General features: G+C 38.1%; 1 protein-coding gene across 4 annotated transcripts in view; it reads left to right on the plus strand.

The window, feature by feature from the left end:
- The first annotated feature begins 1,010 nt into the window (after nucleotides 1-1,010).
- The window catches only part of MORF4L1 (mortality factor 4 like 1), a 34,902-nt gene continuing 14,811 nt past the window's right edge, over nucleotides 1,011-21,101 (plus strand). For 2 of the 4 annotated variants that reach the window (XM_060005311.1, XM_060005312.1), the window contains exons 1-10: nucleotides 1,014-1,119; nucleotides 5,565-5,611; nucleotides 7,296-7,363; nucleotides 12,279-12,365; nucleotides 13,170-13,250; nucleotides 16,219-16,244; nucleotides 16,764-16,852; nucleotides 17,867-17,968; nucleotides 19,143-19,231; nucleotides 20,722-20,894. In XM_060005311.1, coding sequence (XP_059861294.1) covers nucleotides 1,080-1,119; nucleotides 5,565-5,611; nucleotides 7,296-7,363; nucleotides 12,279-12,365; nucleotides 13,170-13,250; nucleotides 16,219-16,244; nucleotides 16,764-16,852; nucleotides 17,867-17,968; nucleotides 19,143-19,231; nucleotides 20,722-20,894 — 802 coding nt within the window. In that variant the 5' untranslated portion in view covers nucleotides 1,014-1,079. Of the gene's footprint in view, nucleotides 1,120-5,564; nucleotides 5,612-7,295; nucleotides 7,364-10,630; nucleotides 10,748-12,278; nucleotides 12,366-13,169; nucleotides 13,251-16,218; nucleotides 16,245-16,763; nucleotides 16,853-17,866; nucleotides 17,969-19,142; nucleotides 19,232-20,721; nucleotides 20,895-21,101 lie in introns of all 4 variants that reach the window. The other 2 variants (XM_060005309.1, XM_060005310.1) reach the window with 2 other exon arrangements.

A 21,101-nucleotide genomic window follows, 5' to 3' on the forward strand; every position in this document is an offset into this window, starting at 1 on the left:
GATTGATCATCCTTAACGTTTGCTGAGCGTCGATTCACTGTTCAGCGCTGCACTGAGCCTTTCCATGCAAGTCTCACAGTACACCGATGGAAAGGTGGTCTTATTCTCCCCATTTTGCAGGTGAGCAAACTACAGACTTTTTGAACAGGGGAACGACACGAGGAAATTCGTTTAAACTGTGTGTGTACTCAGTAACAGTTCAAAGACATCAGGTGACCAAAAAGTGCACACATAGGACAGGTGCAGAACCCCAGCGTGGGTATTACTTGGTATTATTCACGGTAGCCTCTTTGGGCGGCGGGCATAAGCACATCACCCCAAAAAGCCAGAGCTCGCCCCCACAGCCTGCCTAGTGTCTCCCTCTCCGTCCTCATTTCCGCAGGACCCAGGCTGGAGAAGGGGAGGTGCAGGACCCGACAGATGGCCGTCAGTCCCACCAAATAAACTGTCAGTGAGCTTGCTAAACAACGAAACTTCTAGACGCGGACTCCACTGCCTACCCCCCTTCTGGCCAGATTGCTGGCCGTGAAACTTTTCTAGGCGGAAACTACTCGAGATGCTACTGAAAGTAGGCTTCAGGAAGCAGCCTTTTCTCTCAGGCCATTTCAAAGCCCACATCATTGTGGCCCTGTACTGCCCGTGGGCCTCCGCAACTGGGCCTCTCCCATTCTTAAAGTGAGGCACTGCCTTCCTTTGCCCTCGCTCCAACAAACAAGCAAAATCAAATCCCGACTTTAAAAACCCCAGGCGGTCCTGGGGTAGGGGGTGGGAAGAGGCCGCCACCCCTCCCCCACACCGCGGCGCCTCAAGCGCCCGGGAACTACCAATCCCGGCGTGCCCCGGGGCGGCGCGGGCGCAGGGGCGCGTGCGCGGAGGGCAGCCGTTGGCTGGAGCGGCGGCTGCGCGGGTCGCGATGCTGTGAGGTCTGCGGCCGCTGGCAAATCGGGCCCAGGATGTAGAGTTGGCGGTGGCTGACGGCGCGTCTGACGCGCAGTTGGGTGGGGTAGAGAGTAGGGGGCGGTAGTCGGGGGTGGTGGGAGAAGGAGGAGGCGGCGGCGGCGGCGGCGAATCACTTATAAATGGCGCCGAAGCAGGACCCGAAGCCTAAATTCCAGGAGGGTGAGTCTAAGCTCCTGGGGAAAAGGCATCTATCGGCGCAGGAGAGGGAGGCGGGCTCGGGGTGGTTGAGGTTTGGGGGCCGGGGGTGGCAAGGGCTGCGCCCAGAGGAGGCGGCGGACAGGGCTTTGTGCGGGGAAAGCGCATTGCGGCGGGTTATTTCGGTGCGTCATGAGGAGAAAATACCTTGTGAAGCGAAAGCGTTAGGCAGGCGTTAGAGTGGCAGAGGGAGCCATTGCCGCGTGGCAAAGCCTTAGTGCAGTGTTTGTTCTGAGGAAGAGGGCGCGGAGAAAGTAGCCTATTGTAGGGAGGCGACTGGAGCGCCATGGCGGCCGTCAGGGGAAGTGATGTGGCGTGGGGGAGGGGAGTCAGCGGCGGCGGTTTCGGGCGCCGGCGGGGAGCACCCCGGCCGCGTGGGCGGCCAACGCCTGGCGCTCTCGGGGGGCCTCGAGTCCGGAGGTGGTCGCGCTCGGTGGAGCCGCCGGGCTGCGGCTGGGGGGGTGGGCTTCGCGTCTCGGGGCGGGAGAACTGCGTTGTAAAATGGCTGCTGCAAGATGGCCGCGCCATCATGGCCGCCGGCGCCTGGGTCCCCGGCTCTCGGCCGCCGACGCCGCTTTAGGGCAGATACAGCGCCCCCTTCTTCGCCCGCTCCCGCGCGGGAACCGGTTCCCCGATGCTTACCCCAGGGAGGTGGGTGGGAACTGGAGAGAAAAAGCGCGAGCGTCTGGGTCGGCTTTGTGTTGCCGGCAGGCGTCTCTTTGCTTACCGAAAAGCCGAGTGCCAAGATCCTATGGGGATGTGACTGCGCTCTTGCTGTGCGGTTGCTTGTAAAGCAATAAATAAAAGCTACCTGAACGCGGTATTATGTTTCCACCTAGAAGTCCCATTGCCTTGCTGTTATCTTTTAAGTACAGCAGTTGTTTGACCAATTGCAGCAATACTTGGTTAACTGATTTGAAAGTTGAGTTTTTATTGTCTTTGATCGACATGTCTCGGCCGACGGTAGAATCTGATTTCAACCGTCGAAGAAGACAGCTCTTTAATTTCCACAATTAACGTATCCAATCATTTATATTAAAGTGGAGGTTTAGGAGTAAACTAAAATGGAAGTAAAATTCTGTGAGGCAAGCAAGAACACTTTAAAATTCCCTTTCATTATTATGGATGTGTTGGTTACCGTAGATGTCGAGACGTCTGCAAAAAATTGTTGTAGCGATTTTCAAACTTTAATGTGCATTAGTCGTTTACACAAAACCCAAGTATATTGTAACTCTGTGGAATATTTAAGATGTTTCTAAGCGTGTGTCTGCTGTGACTGACTCTTAATACCTGCTTTCTCTCACGCTGAGAAGCTGTGTGACTACCTTCTATGGATTGCCTTTTTTTTTTTTTAACCAGATATTTTGGAGCAGGGATTCTTAATCTAGGGTCAGTGTTTATAATTCAGAAGATCCGTGAACTTGAACGGGAAAAAGTGTTGGTTTCTATTGTCTAACTAAAATTTAGTATTTTTCAGTTGTGAATGTTAGAACCCCTCCCCCACAAAACAAGCAAAGCAAACAAAGAAACAAAAAACCGCAGTAGTATTAACTGGATGTTTTCATGTCCCAGCATTACAGTGGTGGGAGATACATTGAGACGAAATGTATGCTCGTCATTATTTCAGAGTTGTGGTAGTAATTGGATCAGTGGCTAAATGCTTATATCCATTAAGAAGCTCATATAAAACCATAGAACGTGATATTTTAAATGTTTTGGTAACTATTTCAATACAGTCGGTTTCTTTTGTAATACTGTTTTACGTGTTTGTAGAAAAATTCTGGGAATAGGCCCAAAGGCTTAACCAGACTGTGAAGGATCCATGGCACAAAAAATTAATCCCCACTGTAGGATATGAAAGGAAGATCACCCAGGTGTGCGACAGTTAAGGTTGGCTCACTGGAGGAAGTGCTTTAGTTCTAAACTAGAGGGATGGTAAGAGTGATAACAGCGAAGGAGAATCCATGTGCTGCTATAGTGGTGAATTAGAGAAGAGTATGAACTAGTGTATCTGTAAGGTTTTGAAAGCTACCCAAGAGTCTCTGCACTTACCATTACCACCACTTTCCAGACATGTTTTCTACTCCTGTGTCAAAGTTGTAACCATCTTTAAGAAATTATAATTATTTATAAGACATTTTCAGAGAATATCTTGTAAGGAAAAACGAATATTCTGTTGGAACTCACAGAATTATAACACTGCAGAAGAATTGAGCTTCTGTAATGGTGGAAATACGAATGATCAGAAACAGTTTTTTTTCTAAATGGTTCTTTTAAACTTGGAAGTTTTTATTTAATAATGGTGCAACATGTTATAAGCAGTTTTTAAGCACAGTGACTGTTTTGCACTCGACTTGGTCTTCCACTTGAAATGTTAAAGCATAAGGTAAAGAAAGCTATTGGGCAACTAGCCCATTGTCTGGGGGAGGACTTTTAGCTTGTTAGGAGACTGACTGATGCTGGAATTTGAGTAATGTTCCCAGTAAGCAAACGAGTGGGAGGATGGGGAATTGGAATCGCGTCACCCTTGGAATTTTAGAGCATTGGGCAAAATTACCTTTGTAGTTTGATACTAGAAAGGATTAAGAGTGAAGAAAGATTTAAAGAAAATACCTGAGACTGTGGTTTGCTCCTTACCCAATTAACAGTCCCCAGTTAACACTTCCATGAAAAAAATAGGCATTTGTTATCCTGGGTCATGCTCTTCAACTTACTGTATATTTTTTCAACAGGATATTAGGGCCAGGTAGCTAGAATGGAGGTCAAAGGGTCTTAGCCTCAGTGCAATTGTCTTTGGAGGCAGCCACCAAAAGGAGGGAGAGGGGAGTGAGGCCATTTTCAGGGTGCCTTTAGAGAGTACCTGGAGTGTTAAATTTGGGTACACAGGTCTGATCTTTGGCGCTGCTCTTTAGGCCCTATACCTTATCTATATCCCCATGGTCTCATTCTTATCCACCGTATTCAGCAGTGGCTCCAGCCTAGCTTTCTCTTGCCCTCCAGACACATGTACTCAACTGCTTAGCAGATGGCTCCAGTTTGGATGTCCTGTAGGCACTGTAACTTACTCCAAAATTGATCAGAAACCTCTCCCCCCATTTCCTTTTCTCATTAATGCTCCCACCATGCTGGAAGTCAGTTTAAAGTGTTTCTACTTTGGCTTAGCTGTCCTCCTCACTGCTTTTGATTCATACCTATTTTCTGTTCTTATCCCTGACAGTTGGGAGAAGTCTTTGGTCTCCTTGTTTCTAGTCTCCACTTTTTCTGCATAGGCCTAGTAGCCTCAGGCAGTGGTTCCTCAGAGTGGGCCACTGCACAAGAATTTGTCATGTTTCTTCTATGCTTTGGTACCAGTTGCTTTCCTCAGCATGGGCCCTTCCCTGTGACCTACCCAAGTAGCTCATCAGTCACTCTTCTTACTGCTTATGAAGATAGTTAAAATAGGAAATCCAGTAAATTGTGCAAAACTGTTTGGTTACATGTCAGTGTCACCTATACTGCCCTGTAGTCTTTCCAGAAACGAGCTAGTAGGCTATTTTAATTTAATTTTAGAGCTGAAAGAGCTGACTCTGTTGGCATTTTTGTTACCTCTGGGCCTGTTGAAATCAAGTGGACCGAAAATAATGTGAGAAGTCTATTTCTTCTACAATCAAATGATATTTTAAGGTACTGCCAGGAATTGCCTGCCTGATTTGTCTGATGAGCAGGGGTGTCTTCCAGATCTTATTCCAGTCCCTAACATTCTATTTAGTCTTGCAAGTCTTAATGGTAGATGCAACACAGAGTGTAAGTTCCAAAGGTTAGAATTGTCTGGGTTTTTTTCTTTTCTTTTCTTTTTTTTTTTTTTTTACTTTTTCCCATTGAAGCAGCCCAACACCCAGAACATCATTGAACACACTGAAGGCATGAACATAGTGGGACCTCTTTTTTTAAAAAAACAGCTGTATCTGATGCACATAGAAATTTTTATGCACAGATTGTTTTTCTTAGTTTAATCAGTTTAAGACGGTTGGAAGCAGAGAAGGAATAGGTAGAGCATAAGGTCCTAAACTTAAGATGTCTTTAAATACCACATGTATCAGTACATTGAAAAATAAACCAATTCTGCCAGTAGATAGCTACAGTAGATTTAATTTGTTTAGCAGGTGATAGATGATTTGATGATTTTAATAGATTGATATCCTGATTACTTTTTGTTGTTTACATCAGTTGCTAAGGTGTTTTTGTTGTATTGAAGTTTGATCTGAAGCGTTGATGGATGCATTGCCTTACCCACTTGCCTACTCTTTTGAGGAGTACCATGGTACAGGTGTGACGGCTCTCCATCACAACCAGATGTGCATATTCTTACATATGAAGATAAATCACAACTAACCCAGTACTTTTTTTTTTTGTCTTTTTTACTTTTACAGGTGAGAGAGTGCTGTGCTTCCATGGGCCTCTTCTTTATGAAGCAAAGGTATTAAACTTGTTTTCTCTTGAAAAGTTGGCTGAAATTACTGGTTGGATAATATCAGTTTTCAGTGGTTGGTAGCTTTAGTGAGAGCTACCTTTTTCATAGATTCATAGTTCCTCATCTTCTCCTTATGGATGTCTTACTGTTTTCTTAGTGGGTCTTATAAAGCATTGCTGTCTTGCCATTCATCTTACTGAGCTGCTAAAGGTCCAGTAGTTGGAAAGAGCATTTGAGGGGAAAGATAGAATATTGACTATTTATGGGAGCAAAATAGCATTTTGTAGTTAATGACTTGTGAGAAAATACTGCCAAAGTTAACTTTATTTGCAAATATAATGTGCTGAGTAAGCACTGAGTAGTTACATTAAAGGTAAAAACTAACATTTAAGATGAGTACATTTAACTTACTTGTTGGATTGTTTGGCAAAGTCTGAATTGTGGAGGGGTTCCGGGGGGGTTCCGTTTCCCTTTTCTCTGTATCAGTGTTGTGCTCAGGTAATAAAAACTGATTTTCCATTTAGCCAAAGGTAAGTGGGATGATGCATTACGAAGTCAAAGGTGTTCTTAGTATTTTGTTTCTGGTAACTTTTGTAGCACAAATATTTAAGGTGTGTCAACTTCTTTTACAGTGGTAGTTTTTAAAAAATGAACAGTATGCTGAACAGTATAATATTTAAAGGCAATTTCAATGTATGTTCTAGGTGAATATGTCTCAGAAAATAAGACTAAAGTGTCAGTGTGACTAACCATTTTCACTACTTTTTACTTATTTTGAATACATAGTGGATGTATGTTTTTAAAGTTCTTAAATGGCTGAAACTGGATTCATGGAGATGGTCAAGAACTTTTTGTGTGTGCACGTACATCTTAATGGTATAATACCGCTGCAGCTTATAATATATTCTGAGTCCAAGTTTTTTTTTGTTGTATCAACTTCTGACAAACTACTGGACTGGCAGATTTTTCTGCTCTGGCAGCAGAAACACTCCAGTGAACAATTTTAAATGGTGATTGAAATAGCTTAAACTATTGTGGTTCTCTTGATTTGCATCTGATAAAAACTTAAATCCAGACAGCCCTCACTTTTTCATAGTTAATGACTTCTAATGATTGGATCCAATTTGTTTGGCTGCTTTTAAGAAGAACACAAGATGTTTTTCATCTGTCACTTTGCTAGTTGCTGATAATCTGCAGCAGAACAGCTATTGCCTTGTGTAAACTAATGAAATTTTTTAATGATTCAAATTATTCAAAATTATTTTTAATTCTTTAAAAGAATTTAATAATTCTTCAGCTGAATTTATTTTTGAAATAAATGTAGCTTTTGGCTAGTTGGACTTTGAGAAAGCACAAATACTGTTTTCATTAGCTGTTCTTGGATAGCTTATCTAGCCCAGTGATTTAAGGTTTTAGGGGGACCTTTTGTGCTTATGGTTCTTCAGATTTGTTGGACTGACTCCAACAAATTTTAAGACTGTTCGGCAGTTTTATAACTCTGAATACCTAAGTAGTCTGAAAGTTTAAATAATGTTCTTTTAAAGAGTTGCATCTTATTATGTTCATTTTGGCCACCAGAGAGTTTAAGTGTAGAGTTTGTCTTTGAAAGATTGGTCACTTGAAAATTATCCAGGTAGTCTTTTTTATTTCCTTCAGTATTTCTAAGTGAACTTTTTCTTTTTTATTTCAGTGTGTAAAGGTTGCCATAAAGGATAAACAAGTGAAATACTTTATACATTACAGTGGTTGGAATAAAAAGTGAGTATTAGATCTTTAAAAGCAATGTTTTATTTATAATTAACAAGGTAGCTTTGTGTCGTAGACTGATAACAAGCATATGCTTCTTAATTTTTGCAGTTTTAATGTAAATACATGTTGAGGCAAAGGTGAACCATTTGTAGTGTGATGAAAATAGAATAGAAATTAGGGTATACAGCCTTTTTTTTTTTTTTTTTTTTTTTTTTGGCTGCACTGCGCAGCATGTGGGATCTTAGCTTAGTTCCCTGACCAGGGATCAAACCCATGCCGCCTGCACTGGAAGCTTGGAGTCTTAACTACTGGACCGCCAGGGAAGTCCCCTACAGCCATTTTATTTTACATTCTTGGAGTATTTCTTGTGTTCCGGTATAATGTCTAATAATAATTAGCCCAACTATTTTCTGGTTTTGGTACATTTTAAGACAGCTTGAGTTTTTTGCCTTAACACAAACTTAGTGATTACATATGGTATTTCAAGTAGTTATACTCAAAGCTAGTTGGCTTTTTCTACCTAGAAGCGGGGGGAGGAGGAAAAAGATTGCCTGATTTGGAAGTATTAACCAGCTCATGTTTTGAACTTTAGAAGCATAATTAAATGCTAACAAAGTGAATTTGTGTGGTTCACTTTTTGGCATATGACCTAACAGAGGTACAGAAATTTAGTTACAGAACCTAATTTTGCACCCCAAAGAGTTAAAACTTTTTTTTCTTTTTTAGAAGTGATATTGATGTTGCTGGGAGTGGACAGTGGTTATAGATTGAACACATTCTAGAATGTTTAGCCATTGGAGCTCTTTGTCAGTGATGGGTCCTTCTTCTTGGGGCCCATAAATATCACATTTGATAATTTAATTCATTTTTGGTGCTTGTAATTGAGTAGCGTATAATTTTTACTATGAGAGGATTTTAATTTTACTAATGGTGTTTTGTGCTTCAAAAATAGTACTGCCAGAAAGTGTAGTGCTTGAGGAGTTGTTTTCTAGCAGATTTTAAAGCTTTGTGTCACCTTAGCCATACTCTGGTAGCCATACTCTGGTAGCTCTCCAAGTGAGCACTGCCATCTGATTTGATGAATACTCTTGCTTTGGAAGGAGCTTTTCTCCTTGACATTTACTGACTCTGTGACTTTGGTCGTCTTTCATACAGTCCCATAGCCAGGTGACCAACCCAGTTAGTTTTATTTATTAGTTAGAAAATTTTATCACAAAATGGTTTTAGCTAAGAAGAAATACCAGACCCTTACATTTTCTTCCATTAGTATAATTGTAGAAAGGTAGAGATGTAAAAGGTGTAAAAGTGCATTCAACAAATGATTTTTTCCAGTTAATGATAATTAAAATATTTATAATAATAATATGTTGGTAATACAGTAACTCAGAGTGACCCTGTGGGCTTTTAATCCTTTGGTCTTTTTCTTTTTTTTTTTTTTAATTTATTTTATTTATTTATCTTTGGCTGTGCTGGGTCTTTGTTGCTGTGCACGGGCCTTCCCTAGTTGTGGTGAGCGGGGGCCACTCTTCATTGTGGTGCACGGGCCTCCCACTGCAGTGGCCCCTCCTGCCGCAGAGCACGCGCTCCAGGCGTGCAGGCTTCAGTAGTTGCGGCGCACGGATCCAATTGCTCAGCGGCATTCGGGACCTTCCCGGACCAGGGCTCGAACCCGTGTTCCCTGCATTGGCAGGCGGATTGTTAACCACTGCGCCACCAGGGAAGTCCCTCCTTTGGTCTTAATAGAAGTAAATGTATATGATTTTAAATGGGATTTCAGGATTAATGCTAAATTGAGGGTAATATCCAGGAAAGTTTATCTTCTGGATCCCAGTGTAGTTTATGGCTTTTTCTTCCCTGTTAAAAAAATGAAGTGTTTAAAACTGTATTGCAGTCTTTTACTAGACTTAATATGTTATATGTCAATATTCTGTTAACGTCAGGTAAAGTTGAGAGTATATCAAGATATAAAGAGAATCTCAGTTCTCTATAGGAAATAGAATATCTTATTTATGCATATCATGTATGGGAAGTCTATCCAGGAAATGAAAGAAAAGCAAATAGCAAATTCATGGAATAGATCTGACCCCATCCCCGTGTACACTGTAACTGTTTTAGGATTTCATCTTAATAGAGTGAAGACAGCTTTTGTGCTTAATTCTCATGTATAATATTTTCTGTAAAATTACATGTAGGTATGTACAGTGTGAAGACTGGGTTTTAAGTGGCATTTGTAGCTTACAAAAAATTGTGGAAATACATAAAATGCTTGCATTTTCTGATAGTGTTGCTTGAAAATAAACCTTTGTTTCCTTTGTTACGTTATCTAGTAACAAATAAATGATAGGATACACAGTTTTTTTGGTTTTTTGTTTGTCTCATTTTATATATTACTCCTTGTAAAAAGAATTAAGGAAAAAATAGCACTAAATATTGGAGATCTTTATATCTTTGTAGACATTGAGGAATATTAACAAGGATGTGTTTTTTGTAGTTGTTTCGGTGTATAGATGAATATAAGGAATTTTGAAATTTTTGATCTTTAATAAGTATTTAGAGAAGCCTTTAAATCCATACAGAAAGGAGGAGTTGCTCAAATACCCAGCAAGTATGTTATGTTTTTATTTAGTGCTGTGTAAGTAGTGCCATGGATCATTGTAACTTTGGGAATTAATGACAAGCTACCTTTAGAAAATTCTGAGATTCTTTTATGCTTGAGCTATGTGTAAAAATTTCTGGATATTTGGCCTTCAGTTACTACCCTAGTAGTGGTGTTCTTCAGAGCAAAAGATGTTGTCATTTCATTTTCATGTGGTTCAGCAAGGGTTTTCAGCTCCTGACATGTGAAGGAAACTCAAGAATTGGCTTTTAGATCAAGGTCCTTATTTAGATGCATTTTATATCGGGGGAAGGAATTTGCAAGGTTCTAAAATAGAACTTTGTGGTAAATAAAAATTTGCTAGCTCCCTTTAATTTAGAGAGAATTGCAACAGGTATAAGAATCAGATCCTCATTTTGAGTACAGTTCATAGGATACTGTACTTTCAGAAAAGCATACCACAAAAGCTCAATCTCCAAACTGGAATTTTCTTAAACTTCAGTAAATGTATACTTTTCAAAAGCACAATAGATAGTAAGATATTTCTAAATTCTCAAAAACCTTATTGGAATTTGTTGACACAGACATTTAAATATTATATTTGTAAATAAATCTTAAAGCTTAAGCTAAATTCTACACCTAGTTACTGAGATTCCTTTGTACTATGCTGTCTGTATCAGAAGTGCTGTGAGGCCCAGGCGCTCTGAAAAAACTTTGAAGACACGTGAGGATATTGTAGCACTTTTTCCTGTTCCTGAAGGAGCTCCCTCAGTACACCACCCCCTCCTGACCTCTAGGTAAATGCATGTTTTAAAGTTTTCTCTAGGAGATCATGTTGAGGATTGCTTTTTATTTTTTATTCTTCTTTTGGCTGTCTTACATAAGAGGTCAAAGGTGGGAAATTATTAAATAAAAGACTTTGAGGATACATCTTTTTGTGTCACTAAAGGAGCTCCATCAGCAGGAGGAAAAAATTTGCACAAAAAGTTCAGCATTCCCTAAGAAATACCTTATCTTTGTTTTCCCCTTTGGAAAAAAAGCCACATCAGAAATCCTGTTCTGAACAACAAGGTCCTACTATGGCACAGGGAACTATATTCAGTGTCCTCTGATAAACTATAATGGAAAAGAATAAGAAAGGAATGTAAATATACGTATTACTGGATCACTTTGCTGTATAGTAGAAGTGAACACAACATTGTAAATCAACTATACATCAATAAAATAAAATTTAAAAAAAAGATCTTGTTTTGAAGGAGCTTTTCTAAGTGCCAGAAGGCCTTAGCAACTAGATATTTTGAGAGAGTGGTTGGTTCTATCTTTTGATGTTTAGAACACCAAGAATGGTTTTGCCTCGAAAGTTGGTGTATTCGTTTGTGAGTGAGTGATAACCATTGTAACACTTCAATTTACAGTCTTAGCTGAGCTGATCTAGATGGTATTCCGTATTGTAGACCTCCTAATATGTTTCTGACAGACCTTGAGTGTTTATTTTTTATGTCAAACTCTCAAGTGTTTTATATGTATTATTTAATTCTCATAACAATCCTACGAGATAGGTACTATTATCCTCATTTTACGGGTGAAACTAAGGCACAGAGAGTTCTGTAGTTCTGTATCCCAGGCAACCAGCCAGTTAGTTTTAGTTCTTTAAGAAGTCAGCTTATTATGGATTCCTGTGCCTCATGGTTTTTTTGGAATTAAAGTTCTTTTAGGTACCTTTATTCTGTAAGGATAGTTGCTTAGGGGCTCTTATGTTAAATGCCATGCTTTTATGCCATTTAAAAAAACAATTTGAATAATCTCTTTTTGGACTCGCAGTTTAGATTTGGAATGTTGCTTCTGAGAATATGTTTATTGCCTTTAAAAAACTTTTATTTATTTATTCTTTGGCTGCACTGGATCTTAGTTGTGGCACATGGGATCTTTCATTGTGGCATGCGGGCTTCTCTAGTTGTGGTGCGTGGGCTCTGTAGTTGCAGCATGCGGGCTCTCTAGTTGTGGCGCACGTCTCAGTGGTTCTGGTGTGCAGACTTAGTTGCTGCGTGGCATGTGGGATCTTAGTTCCCTGACCAGGGATAGAACCTGCATCCCCTCCATTGGAAGGTGGTTTCTTAACTACTGGACCACGAGGGAAGTCCCTTTACTGCCTTTTTACAGAACAGATTTTCACTTTAGTTGAGAATGAACTTGTAATGCCAGTTCGTCAAATTAGTTCAGAGAAGTCTAAAGTCTTGCCTCTTGTATTTCTTAAAAAACATAGTGGGAGGACAGTCTGAGTAATAATGAAATAGTTTTGAATGATATTTTAACTTTTCTCTTTTTCAGTTGGGATGAATGGGTTCCAGAAAGCAGAGTACTCAAATACGTGGACACCAATTTGCAGAAACAACGAGAACTTCAAAAAGCCAATCAGTAAGTTTGTTTTGCAACATGAATATGAGGAGAAATGCCTGTAAGTTAATTTTTGGAAATGAAATCCACAATGGAAGTCATGTTGGCTGCCTGCCTTTAAAATGATCCTTGGGACCTGTCAGCTGCTGTGTTATGACTTTGACTTCAAGTGATCAGAAAAGCTTCTCCTGGGGAAAGGAAGTAGCATACATATCATTTCTGGAGTCTGTCCTTAGAGGTAGGTAGAAAATAGAGCAGGATGTTGTTGGAAATTTCTGAAGTTGCATACTCATTGTTACGGTCTTATCTCCTGGGCTGTTTGGAAGGTACACTTGGTGGGGGAGGAATAAGAAAGGAAGTGGGGGTTCCCCATTGTTATTCACCTCTGAAAGCACATTGAGAAAAGGAACCCTGAAAGACTGTGTGGTCTATAGAGTAATTGTTTTAATTTCAAAACTGAAATATTAAGAAAATGGAAATGATAAAATGGGATCAGATTAAAAAAAAATTGGGATTGGTGAATTTTAAAACAAATGGAATTTTCAGTTATATGAGAATCTATTGTCACTTTTTACATTTATTTTAATTTTCGTAAGTATAGAAGAGCCGAATCTTAGGCCTTTTTACTGTTCTTCCTTTCTTGAATTGATTTTTGTAAATACATTATCTCTCTGTTGAACTCGTTAAATAAAAACTTTGTACCACAATATGTATAGGCTCGGGACTTCAATTTGAATATAAATTTCAGAATGGAATCAGGTGATCAATTTATTTTTCCACATAAATATTCATTTTAAGATGATTTTATTGAAATTATTTTTGAAGGGAGCAGTATGCAGAGGGGAAGATGAGAGGGGCTGCCCCTGGAAAGAAGACTTCTGGTCTGCAACAGAAAAATGTTGAAGTGTAAGAAGCTCTATCTTTGTTTTAATTTTACATACTGTTTGTGAAACTCAAACTTGACACACATTGTCTTCTGTTAGGATTTATTGAAAATGAAAACTGGAACATTGTTGTGATTGGAAAAATGCCAATGAGAACCCCCTTGGTGTTGGGTTGCTGAAAATACCTGTTAATTACATACTGATTCCTTAATTACATACTGAGTCCTTAGCAGTTTTTCTCCCCCCACCTTTCCTTTATTTAGTAAAGGAATATTTCCTTTATGTAGTAAAATATACATAACGTGAAAATTTACCACTTAACTCTTTTAAGTGTACAATTGGGTGGCATTAAGTACATTCACAACCCTCCTTCTTTTAAAATTTATTTATTTATTTATTTAGTTACTTACGTATTTACTTACTGCACCAGGCGGCATGTAGGATCTTAGTACCCTAACCAGGGATGAAACCCGCGCCCCCTGCAGTGGAAGTGTGAAGTTTTAACAGCTGGACCACCAGGGAAGTCCCTTACAATGCTTCTTTTAAGTTATATTAAATATGTATATATATAATGTGTTTTCTTTTACAAGTATAGTGTTGAATTATCAGGACACAAATTTTGAGATTGGAGGATAGATTGGCTTTTTCAGTAGTGCTAAATATGTGTATTAGTTTTAATTCCCCTTTTGAAACCCATGGTAACTGTGTGAGATGCTAAGGTTTCAAATCATCCCCCCTCCTCTCAACCCCCAAGAAAAAGAAAACCATTCCTTGTTAACGCTTAAGATTTAGAACATCTTGGTAATAAGCCTATGTGTGCAAGTCATATGCATACACACATTGGTGTGATAAGTTTATGTACCTGAAAGCCAGTGTGGGAATGGCAGCTTAATAAAAGAAAATAAAGAATCATAACTTTTATTAAAAGATCATTTTTTCTTGCCACTTGAATATTTTAAGAACAGATAGGTTTAATGAGTGGTCCGTCATGTGCTTCTTTTCAAAGGATCAAAAGTAACGTGCTCTAAAATATGATTTAAGAGAAGTATGTTTTCCTTGAGATTATATTCTGTTGCTTTTAGACCTAACTAGTCTGACTTTACTACCTAAAAATTAGGTGATAGTAATGAAGGTAATGATGCATTTTGAAATATTTGGGGTTTTAACCTTTTTGGGTGAGTCTTTTTCTCAAGGAGTCTTCCTTTTAATGGGAACGTTGACACTTTGATAAGATTGTAATCTGAGTACTTAGGAAGGCATCATGTAATTTTAAGTATTGTTTTGCCCTGGTAGAATAGAAGATCTATTTTAAAATAAAAATACTGAGTAATTAAACCTGGAGATTTATTTTTTTTAATTCTTTCATTTTGATTTGAGATTTTGATACAATTTTTAATATTTAATGTTTAGTTTTATACCTTACACCATCTTTAGTGTTTGGTAATTGTTCTGTAGCTTTCTCTGAATATACATAAACATGTATGCATCTGGTTGGAAAATATGAGAACCAGATTTTCCTTTACTTTGTTGACATCTAGGTCCTTAAGGTTGGGCGCTTATTCTTTATAAACTAATAGTGAATATACGTGAATTTTGTTAGTGCTTTGGCTTCCAAGCATACTTTGGTTGTTCATTATTTAGTGGAATGACTTTTCTCAAGAATGACTTTGGGCTTGTTATTCTTTCAGGTACATTGAGTCTAACAGTTCATAATTTGATTATAACATTTAGCCCTGAGGCTTAGAAATAGGAAGTCAGACAACACCAGCAGTTTATTTATTGTATGAAATCCGTTGGCGTACTTTGAGAAAGTAGCTTGCATGTTTAATTAATACAAGCAAGAAGGTTGAAGCAAGGGTTTTTACACCACTGGTATTCATTGAAGTATAGTTTATAGATCTTTAGAGTTGAGCTCAGTTGTCAGTATTTTTTCTTTAATTCTTTGGTATAGACTGGGTAAGAAAGGAGTGTAAGGGCTCTTGGCTTCTCTTGGTCCGCACATGTTCTTGACATGTAAAAGTTCATGGTTTAATCTGACTCAGAAATACTGTCCAACAAATATTAGTGTTACAGAAGTTAACCTTAGAGAAGGAGGGAAAAACCTGTAATATCAGATGGCCAGATTTTTGTGTTTATAACCAAGATAAGTTAATTTTGAGTCATCAAATGAACCCCAAGCTCTAAATTAAATAACATTAATTAACATTCGTAAGTATTAAAGCTGTAGGTCGTTAACATTCGTAAGTATTAAAGCTGTAGAAAAGTAAAAATATTCAGGTGTTCTTTTATGGTCCCTCCAGGCAGAATCTATAATCGTGGGTTTGTAAACTGTTTTCCTTGTATTACAGAAATAATTATGTATAAAATCAAAGTTAGTAATTTACTCTTTGTTAGTGTGTATATAAATAAACATGAGTTAAGTTGCTGTTAGAGATGATAACCAAGACATTAGCTTTGTTCTACGAATGGGAGAACATTCGTAGAACAAATGTGGTAGTGGAAGGAATATAGTTGAGACGAAATAAAGTGAAAGAATTTGGACCAGTGAGAGTGGAGTAATGGATTGGTCTGAAACATACAAATCTAAAATCAAATTATGCTGTACTAAAGTAATTGGGAGAAAATATTTTAACCTTTGGAGCTTTTTTTTGTTTGTGGAACTAATAATATTATCACGAAGTATATTTTTATCACTTAACATGCTATAAACTTACAAACGAATAACATAACCCTGGAAGGAAGTTTCCTGATGGGGTTTTGGTTTGGTTTTCTAGTATGTGGAGGGAGATATAGATTTAGCCAACTATCAGTAAAAGTCCTTGTGTCTGAGTAGTGAATGAGAATATGCAGGAAATAAGATCGCTGCCTGATCTTAGCAAACAAGGCAGTAGTATTTCTCTATGAACTTAACCTGGTAAAAGGAATTTAAACAGAGGCAATTTTACTAGCAATAATTATTTATCTTTCCTCTTTTTCTTCCCTCCTTTCAGGAAAACAAAAAAGAACAAACAGAAAAGTAAGAATATTAACTTTGTTTAAATTATTTTGCCTTTTATAACATTTGCATTTTGAATTCACTGTTAAATTTTTAAAGTTAAGTTTTAGAGTAAGCTTATGTTGATGGTCTCAAATATGAGTCACAGCAATGTTACAGAGTTAGGTACATAGTAGTAGAGAACTCATACTCTTTCTACCATGGAGAAGCCTGTAAGCGTTTATTATTTTCATGTTACTTAATGACTCATCCTGAGACAATAACATTTTAAAAATAAATGTAAGATGGTAATATTATTAAATGTCGCTTTGTACTAGATGTTTGGTAGAGCTGTTTATAAAAGTTATATTTTTGGTAGGAATATGATTCTTTTTTTTTTTTTTTTTTTTTTTTTTGGAATATGATTCTTTAATGTAGATTTAAGTAAAATCAATGTAATGGAAAAGTCAAAAGAGGGTATGTCATGAAACTAGTTTCCTTAACAGAGTTTCTCATTTATTAAGCTAAAAATACCCCTTCCTGACCCCCAAATTTTTATAGCACCTGGAAATGGAGATGGTGGCAGTACCAGTGAGACACCTCAGCCTCCTCGCAAGAAAAGGGCCCGCGTAGATCCTACTGTTGAAAATGTGAGTTTTTCCTTAAGTTTATGAATATATAGCATGTTAGAATTTTTAATCTTGTCATTTTACAACACAGTAAAAGTCATAGAACTTTGAGTGTCTCAAAAGCATTGCTAACATGGTTAACTACTGAAGTGAAAATACTTCCCTTTTTTGGATGAAGGATATATTTGTATACATCTTTATTTCACTTGTAGCACTAGATATGTTCCTGCTAGATTTTACCCCCAATTCATCATCAGGTGTTCATTGTGAAGCTCTGTGGTCACGTACACCACTAAATATTTCTTTGGTATTAGACTGAATAGACTTAGCTAGGTCACATTAAATGGTTTAGTGTGTCCCAAGATGATTTAGTAAAGCCACAAAAAGTGCCAGGAAAGCCTGTCAGTTCTGCATGTGTGTGTGGGTACAATAGTGTAGGATTCTTACATAAGTGAATACAGTGTCTCGTTTCTAATTTAGTATGTTTATAATTTCCAAAGTTATGATTTTGAAAATAGGGGTTTTAAAACTTTAACCAATGTCGTTTACATTTCTGAAGCTGAGGTTAAAACAGTGGTATGTTCTAAAAATTAGGTATTTTTAGAAAGTTATTGAAGACAGATTAGAAGATAGTACATTTAATATTCTGTATTAAAGATGTAACTTTAAGATAGTCATGTTTGGGCTAGTCTTTGGAGGTATGACTATTCAAAATCAGTACATTTGAAAATACTAAGTTAAAATGCATCAAGTTGGAGTGGTCATTTATAGAGGAAAAGGAAATTTGCTAAAGAATATTTGTTTTCACATGAAAAGACATTGAATGGACTATCAAGATAAGATTCTTTCCTCCCAGGAGTTAGCTGTATGATCTTTCCACTTATCAGTTTTGAAATGACAATTCCAGCAGTCCATTTGAGTAAATGATTATACCCAGAGGCTCTAAAGGTTCAGAAAAGCCTTTAGAAAACACTTGGAGCTGTTACGCAGCAAGAAAGGACAGATGTTTAATACTCTTCCTTTTTTTCTGTTTAGGAGGAAACATTCATGAACAGAGTTGAAGTTAAAGTAAAGATTCCTGAAGAACTAAAACCATGGCTTGTTGATGACTGGGACTTAATTACCCGGCAAAAACAGGTAACTTGAAAGCTACACAGATTGTAATCTATGTGATATGTTCTTGCTAGTGTAAAAAATTTTTTTCTAAAGGAAAAGCTTATAGACTTGAATATTGAAAGTATGATGAGTATTTTTTAATTCAGGGACAGAATAATTTGATCATCAGAAAGGACTTGGGATTAAAACGAAGTACATATATCAAAGTCCATGAGTTTATAATGATTTTTTTTTTTAAAGGTCAAGATAACTCATTGTTGGCAGTTGCTAGGGCAGGAACACATTATTTTGAAAATCCATAAAAGCAAGCATGTTGTTTCCTGTCTTAACTATCATTGAAAATGGGATATTGTCTCATATGTTGCTGCTAATGGAATGTAATAGGAAGCACACAATACTGGCTGCATGGTATTTGTGACCTCTAAAAAGAACCTGAATCTGACAAGATCCTAGGTCTAATTACTTGTGTACAGGAGATAGGGACATTATGAGGTATGTATGTAACATCACAAGGGTAGTCATCAAAGTCCAGAATGAGGCACTCTACAGGACAAAAGAACCAATTTCTAAAATAGCACAAGCAGGGGTAGGGGAGAAGTAGGGACTGTGTGAGGATTACGAAACTTCATAGACATCAGTCATATACTGTACAGTAATGTGGACTTCGTTTGATTCTTGATTTGCCTCTGGAGCTAAACTGCTAAGTTTAGCTGAGTTTTACCACTTACTGAGTTGGGGCAAGTTACCCGGCCTTTTTGTGTTTTAGTGTTTACATTTAGTGGAATAATGGGTCCCAACCTCATAGTATTGATGTGAGGATGAAGAGAATATTCAGGTAAGTGCTTGACAGGATCTGGCACATAATACTATATAATACATGATGACTTGATAATATCACAGAGGTAAATTTATGTGCAAGTGTATTCCATATATAGTAATAGTGTAATGTGTCCAACAGATTGAGTCTTCAGAGCTGTGCTGTCCAGTATGGGAACCACTAGCCACTTTTGGCTATTGAAATTAAATAAAACTAAATTTTTAGTTAATCATATTAGCCATGCTTTAAGTGCTGAACAGTGCCCTTTTCTATTTTGTAATACTATTAGGTCATCTCTTATTGCGTTAAAGCTTTTCCAGTATACTTTTCCTTTGAAAAAGAAGATATTAGTATTCAAGTGTATTTTTGTTTTCATAGCTCTTTTATCTTCCTGCCAAGAAGAATGTGGATTCCATTCTAGAGGATTATGCAAATTACAAGAAATCTCGAGGAAACACAGATAATAAGTAAGAATATACATATCTTTGAAGTATACCCAAAGACATTTCAAACATTATTTCTAAATAAATTATCTGAAACGTGTACTTTAAAACAATACCATCAGGGGCTTCCCTGGTGGCGCAGTGGTTAAGAATACGCCTGCCAATGCAGGGGACACGGGTTTGATCCCTGGTCTGCGAAGATCCCACGTGCCACGGAGCAACTAGGCCCGTGCACCACAAGTACTGAAGCCTGCGTGCCTAGAGCCCTGTGCTCCGCAACGAGAAGCCACAGCAATGAGAAGCCCACGCACCACAACGGAGGGTAGGCCTCGCTCGCCTCAACTAGAGAAAGCCCGCGCGCAGCAACGAAGACACGACGCAGCCAAGAATAAAAAATAGAATAAATAAATTTAAAAAAAAAACATCAGAAACTAGTAAAATAGAATTTCATTGCTTTAGGGAGTTTGGCTGGCAGATGTTTTCTTTTTTTGTTTTCTTTTTTTGAATCTTATTTTTTATACAGCAGGTTCTTATTAGTTATCTATTTTATACATAGTGGTGTATACATGTCAGTTCCAATCTCCCAATTCATCCCACCCCAGCCACTTCCCCCGCCTTGGTATCTATAGGTTTGTTCTCTACATCTGTGTCTCTGTTTCTGCCCTGCAAACCGGTTCATCTGTACCATTTTTCTAGGTTCCACATATATGTGTTAATATATTTGTATTTGACTTAACTTCACTCTGTATGACAGTCTCTAGATCCATCCATGTCTCTACAAGTGACCCAATTTCGTTCCTTTTTATGGCCGAGTAATATTCCATTGTATATATGTACCACATCCTCTTTATCCATTCGTCTGTTGATGGGCATTTAGGTTGCTTCCATGACTTGACTATTGTAAATAGTGCTGCAATGAACATTAGGGTGCATGTGTCTTTTTGAATTATGGTTTTCTCTGGGTATATGCCCAGTAGTGGGATTGCTGGATCATATGGTAGTTCTATTTTTAGTTTTTTAAGGAACCTCCATGCTGTTCTCCATAGTGGCTCTATCAATTTACATTCCCACCAATAGTGAAGAGGGTTCCCTTTTCTCCACACCCTCTCCAGCATTTGTTGTTTGTAGATTTTCTGATGATGCCCATTCTAACTGGTGTGAGGTGATAACCTTACTGTAGTTTGGTAAATGTTTTCTTAAAGGGCCAGATAAGTAAATGTTGCAGGTAAAATCGAAGCTATATCTAAGTACCTGTATAACCATTTAAAATACAACTATTTGAAGATGTGAAAACCATCCCTAGCCTGAGGGCTATAGTTTGCTCACCACTGGTCTATTTTTGGAATTGATTTCTTGCCTTCTTATTAAATCTGTTTTAAAAATCTGTTCAGTAGAGGCTCAGGGTCATTAGTTTAACCTTTTAATTCGTTACCCTTAAGTTGGTTGACTTAATCCATCTCTCAATTCCTTTCAGTGACCTGCTTTGAAGGTAAATATTTTTATTCATTTATCAGGGAGTATGCTGTTAATGAAGTTGTGGCAGGGATCAAGGAATACTTCAATGTAATGTTGGGCACTCAGCTGCTCTACAAATTTGAGAGACCACAGTATGCTGAGATCCTCGCAGATCACCCTGATGCGCCCATGTCCCAGGTGTATGGAGCGCCACATCTACTGAGATTATTTGGTAATACTGCCATTTAGAAAACAATTTTACTTTTTTTCCTTTGAGCCTTTAATATTTTTGTCTTTCCTAATTTATATCAAGTGGTAACATAAAATAACATTTCAAAAATAATGATGTAATTCCAATTTGAACTTTTATTTAATACAGTAAAATCCAAAGTCGGTTTCTAAAATCATACTTTAAAGGAATCAGTGATTGTTGCGTTTG

The sequence above is a fragment of the Delphinus delphis genome, chromosome 2 (assembly GCF_949987515.2).
Source record: "Delphinus delphis chromosome 2, mDelDel1.2, whole genome shotgun sequence".
Taxonomy (NCBI): domain Eukaryota; kingdom Metazoa; phylum Chordata; class Mammalia; order Artiodactyla; family Delphinidae; genus Delphinus; species Delphinus delphis.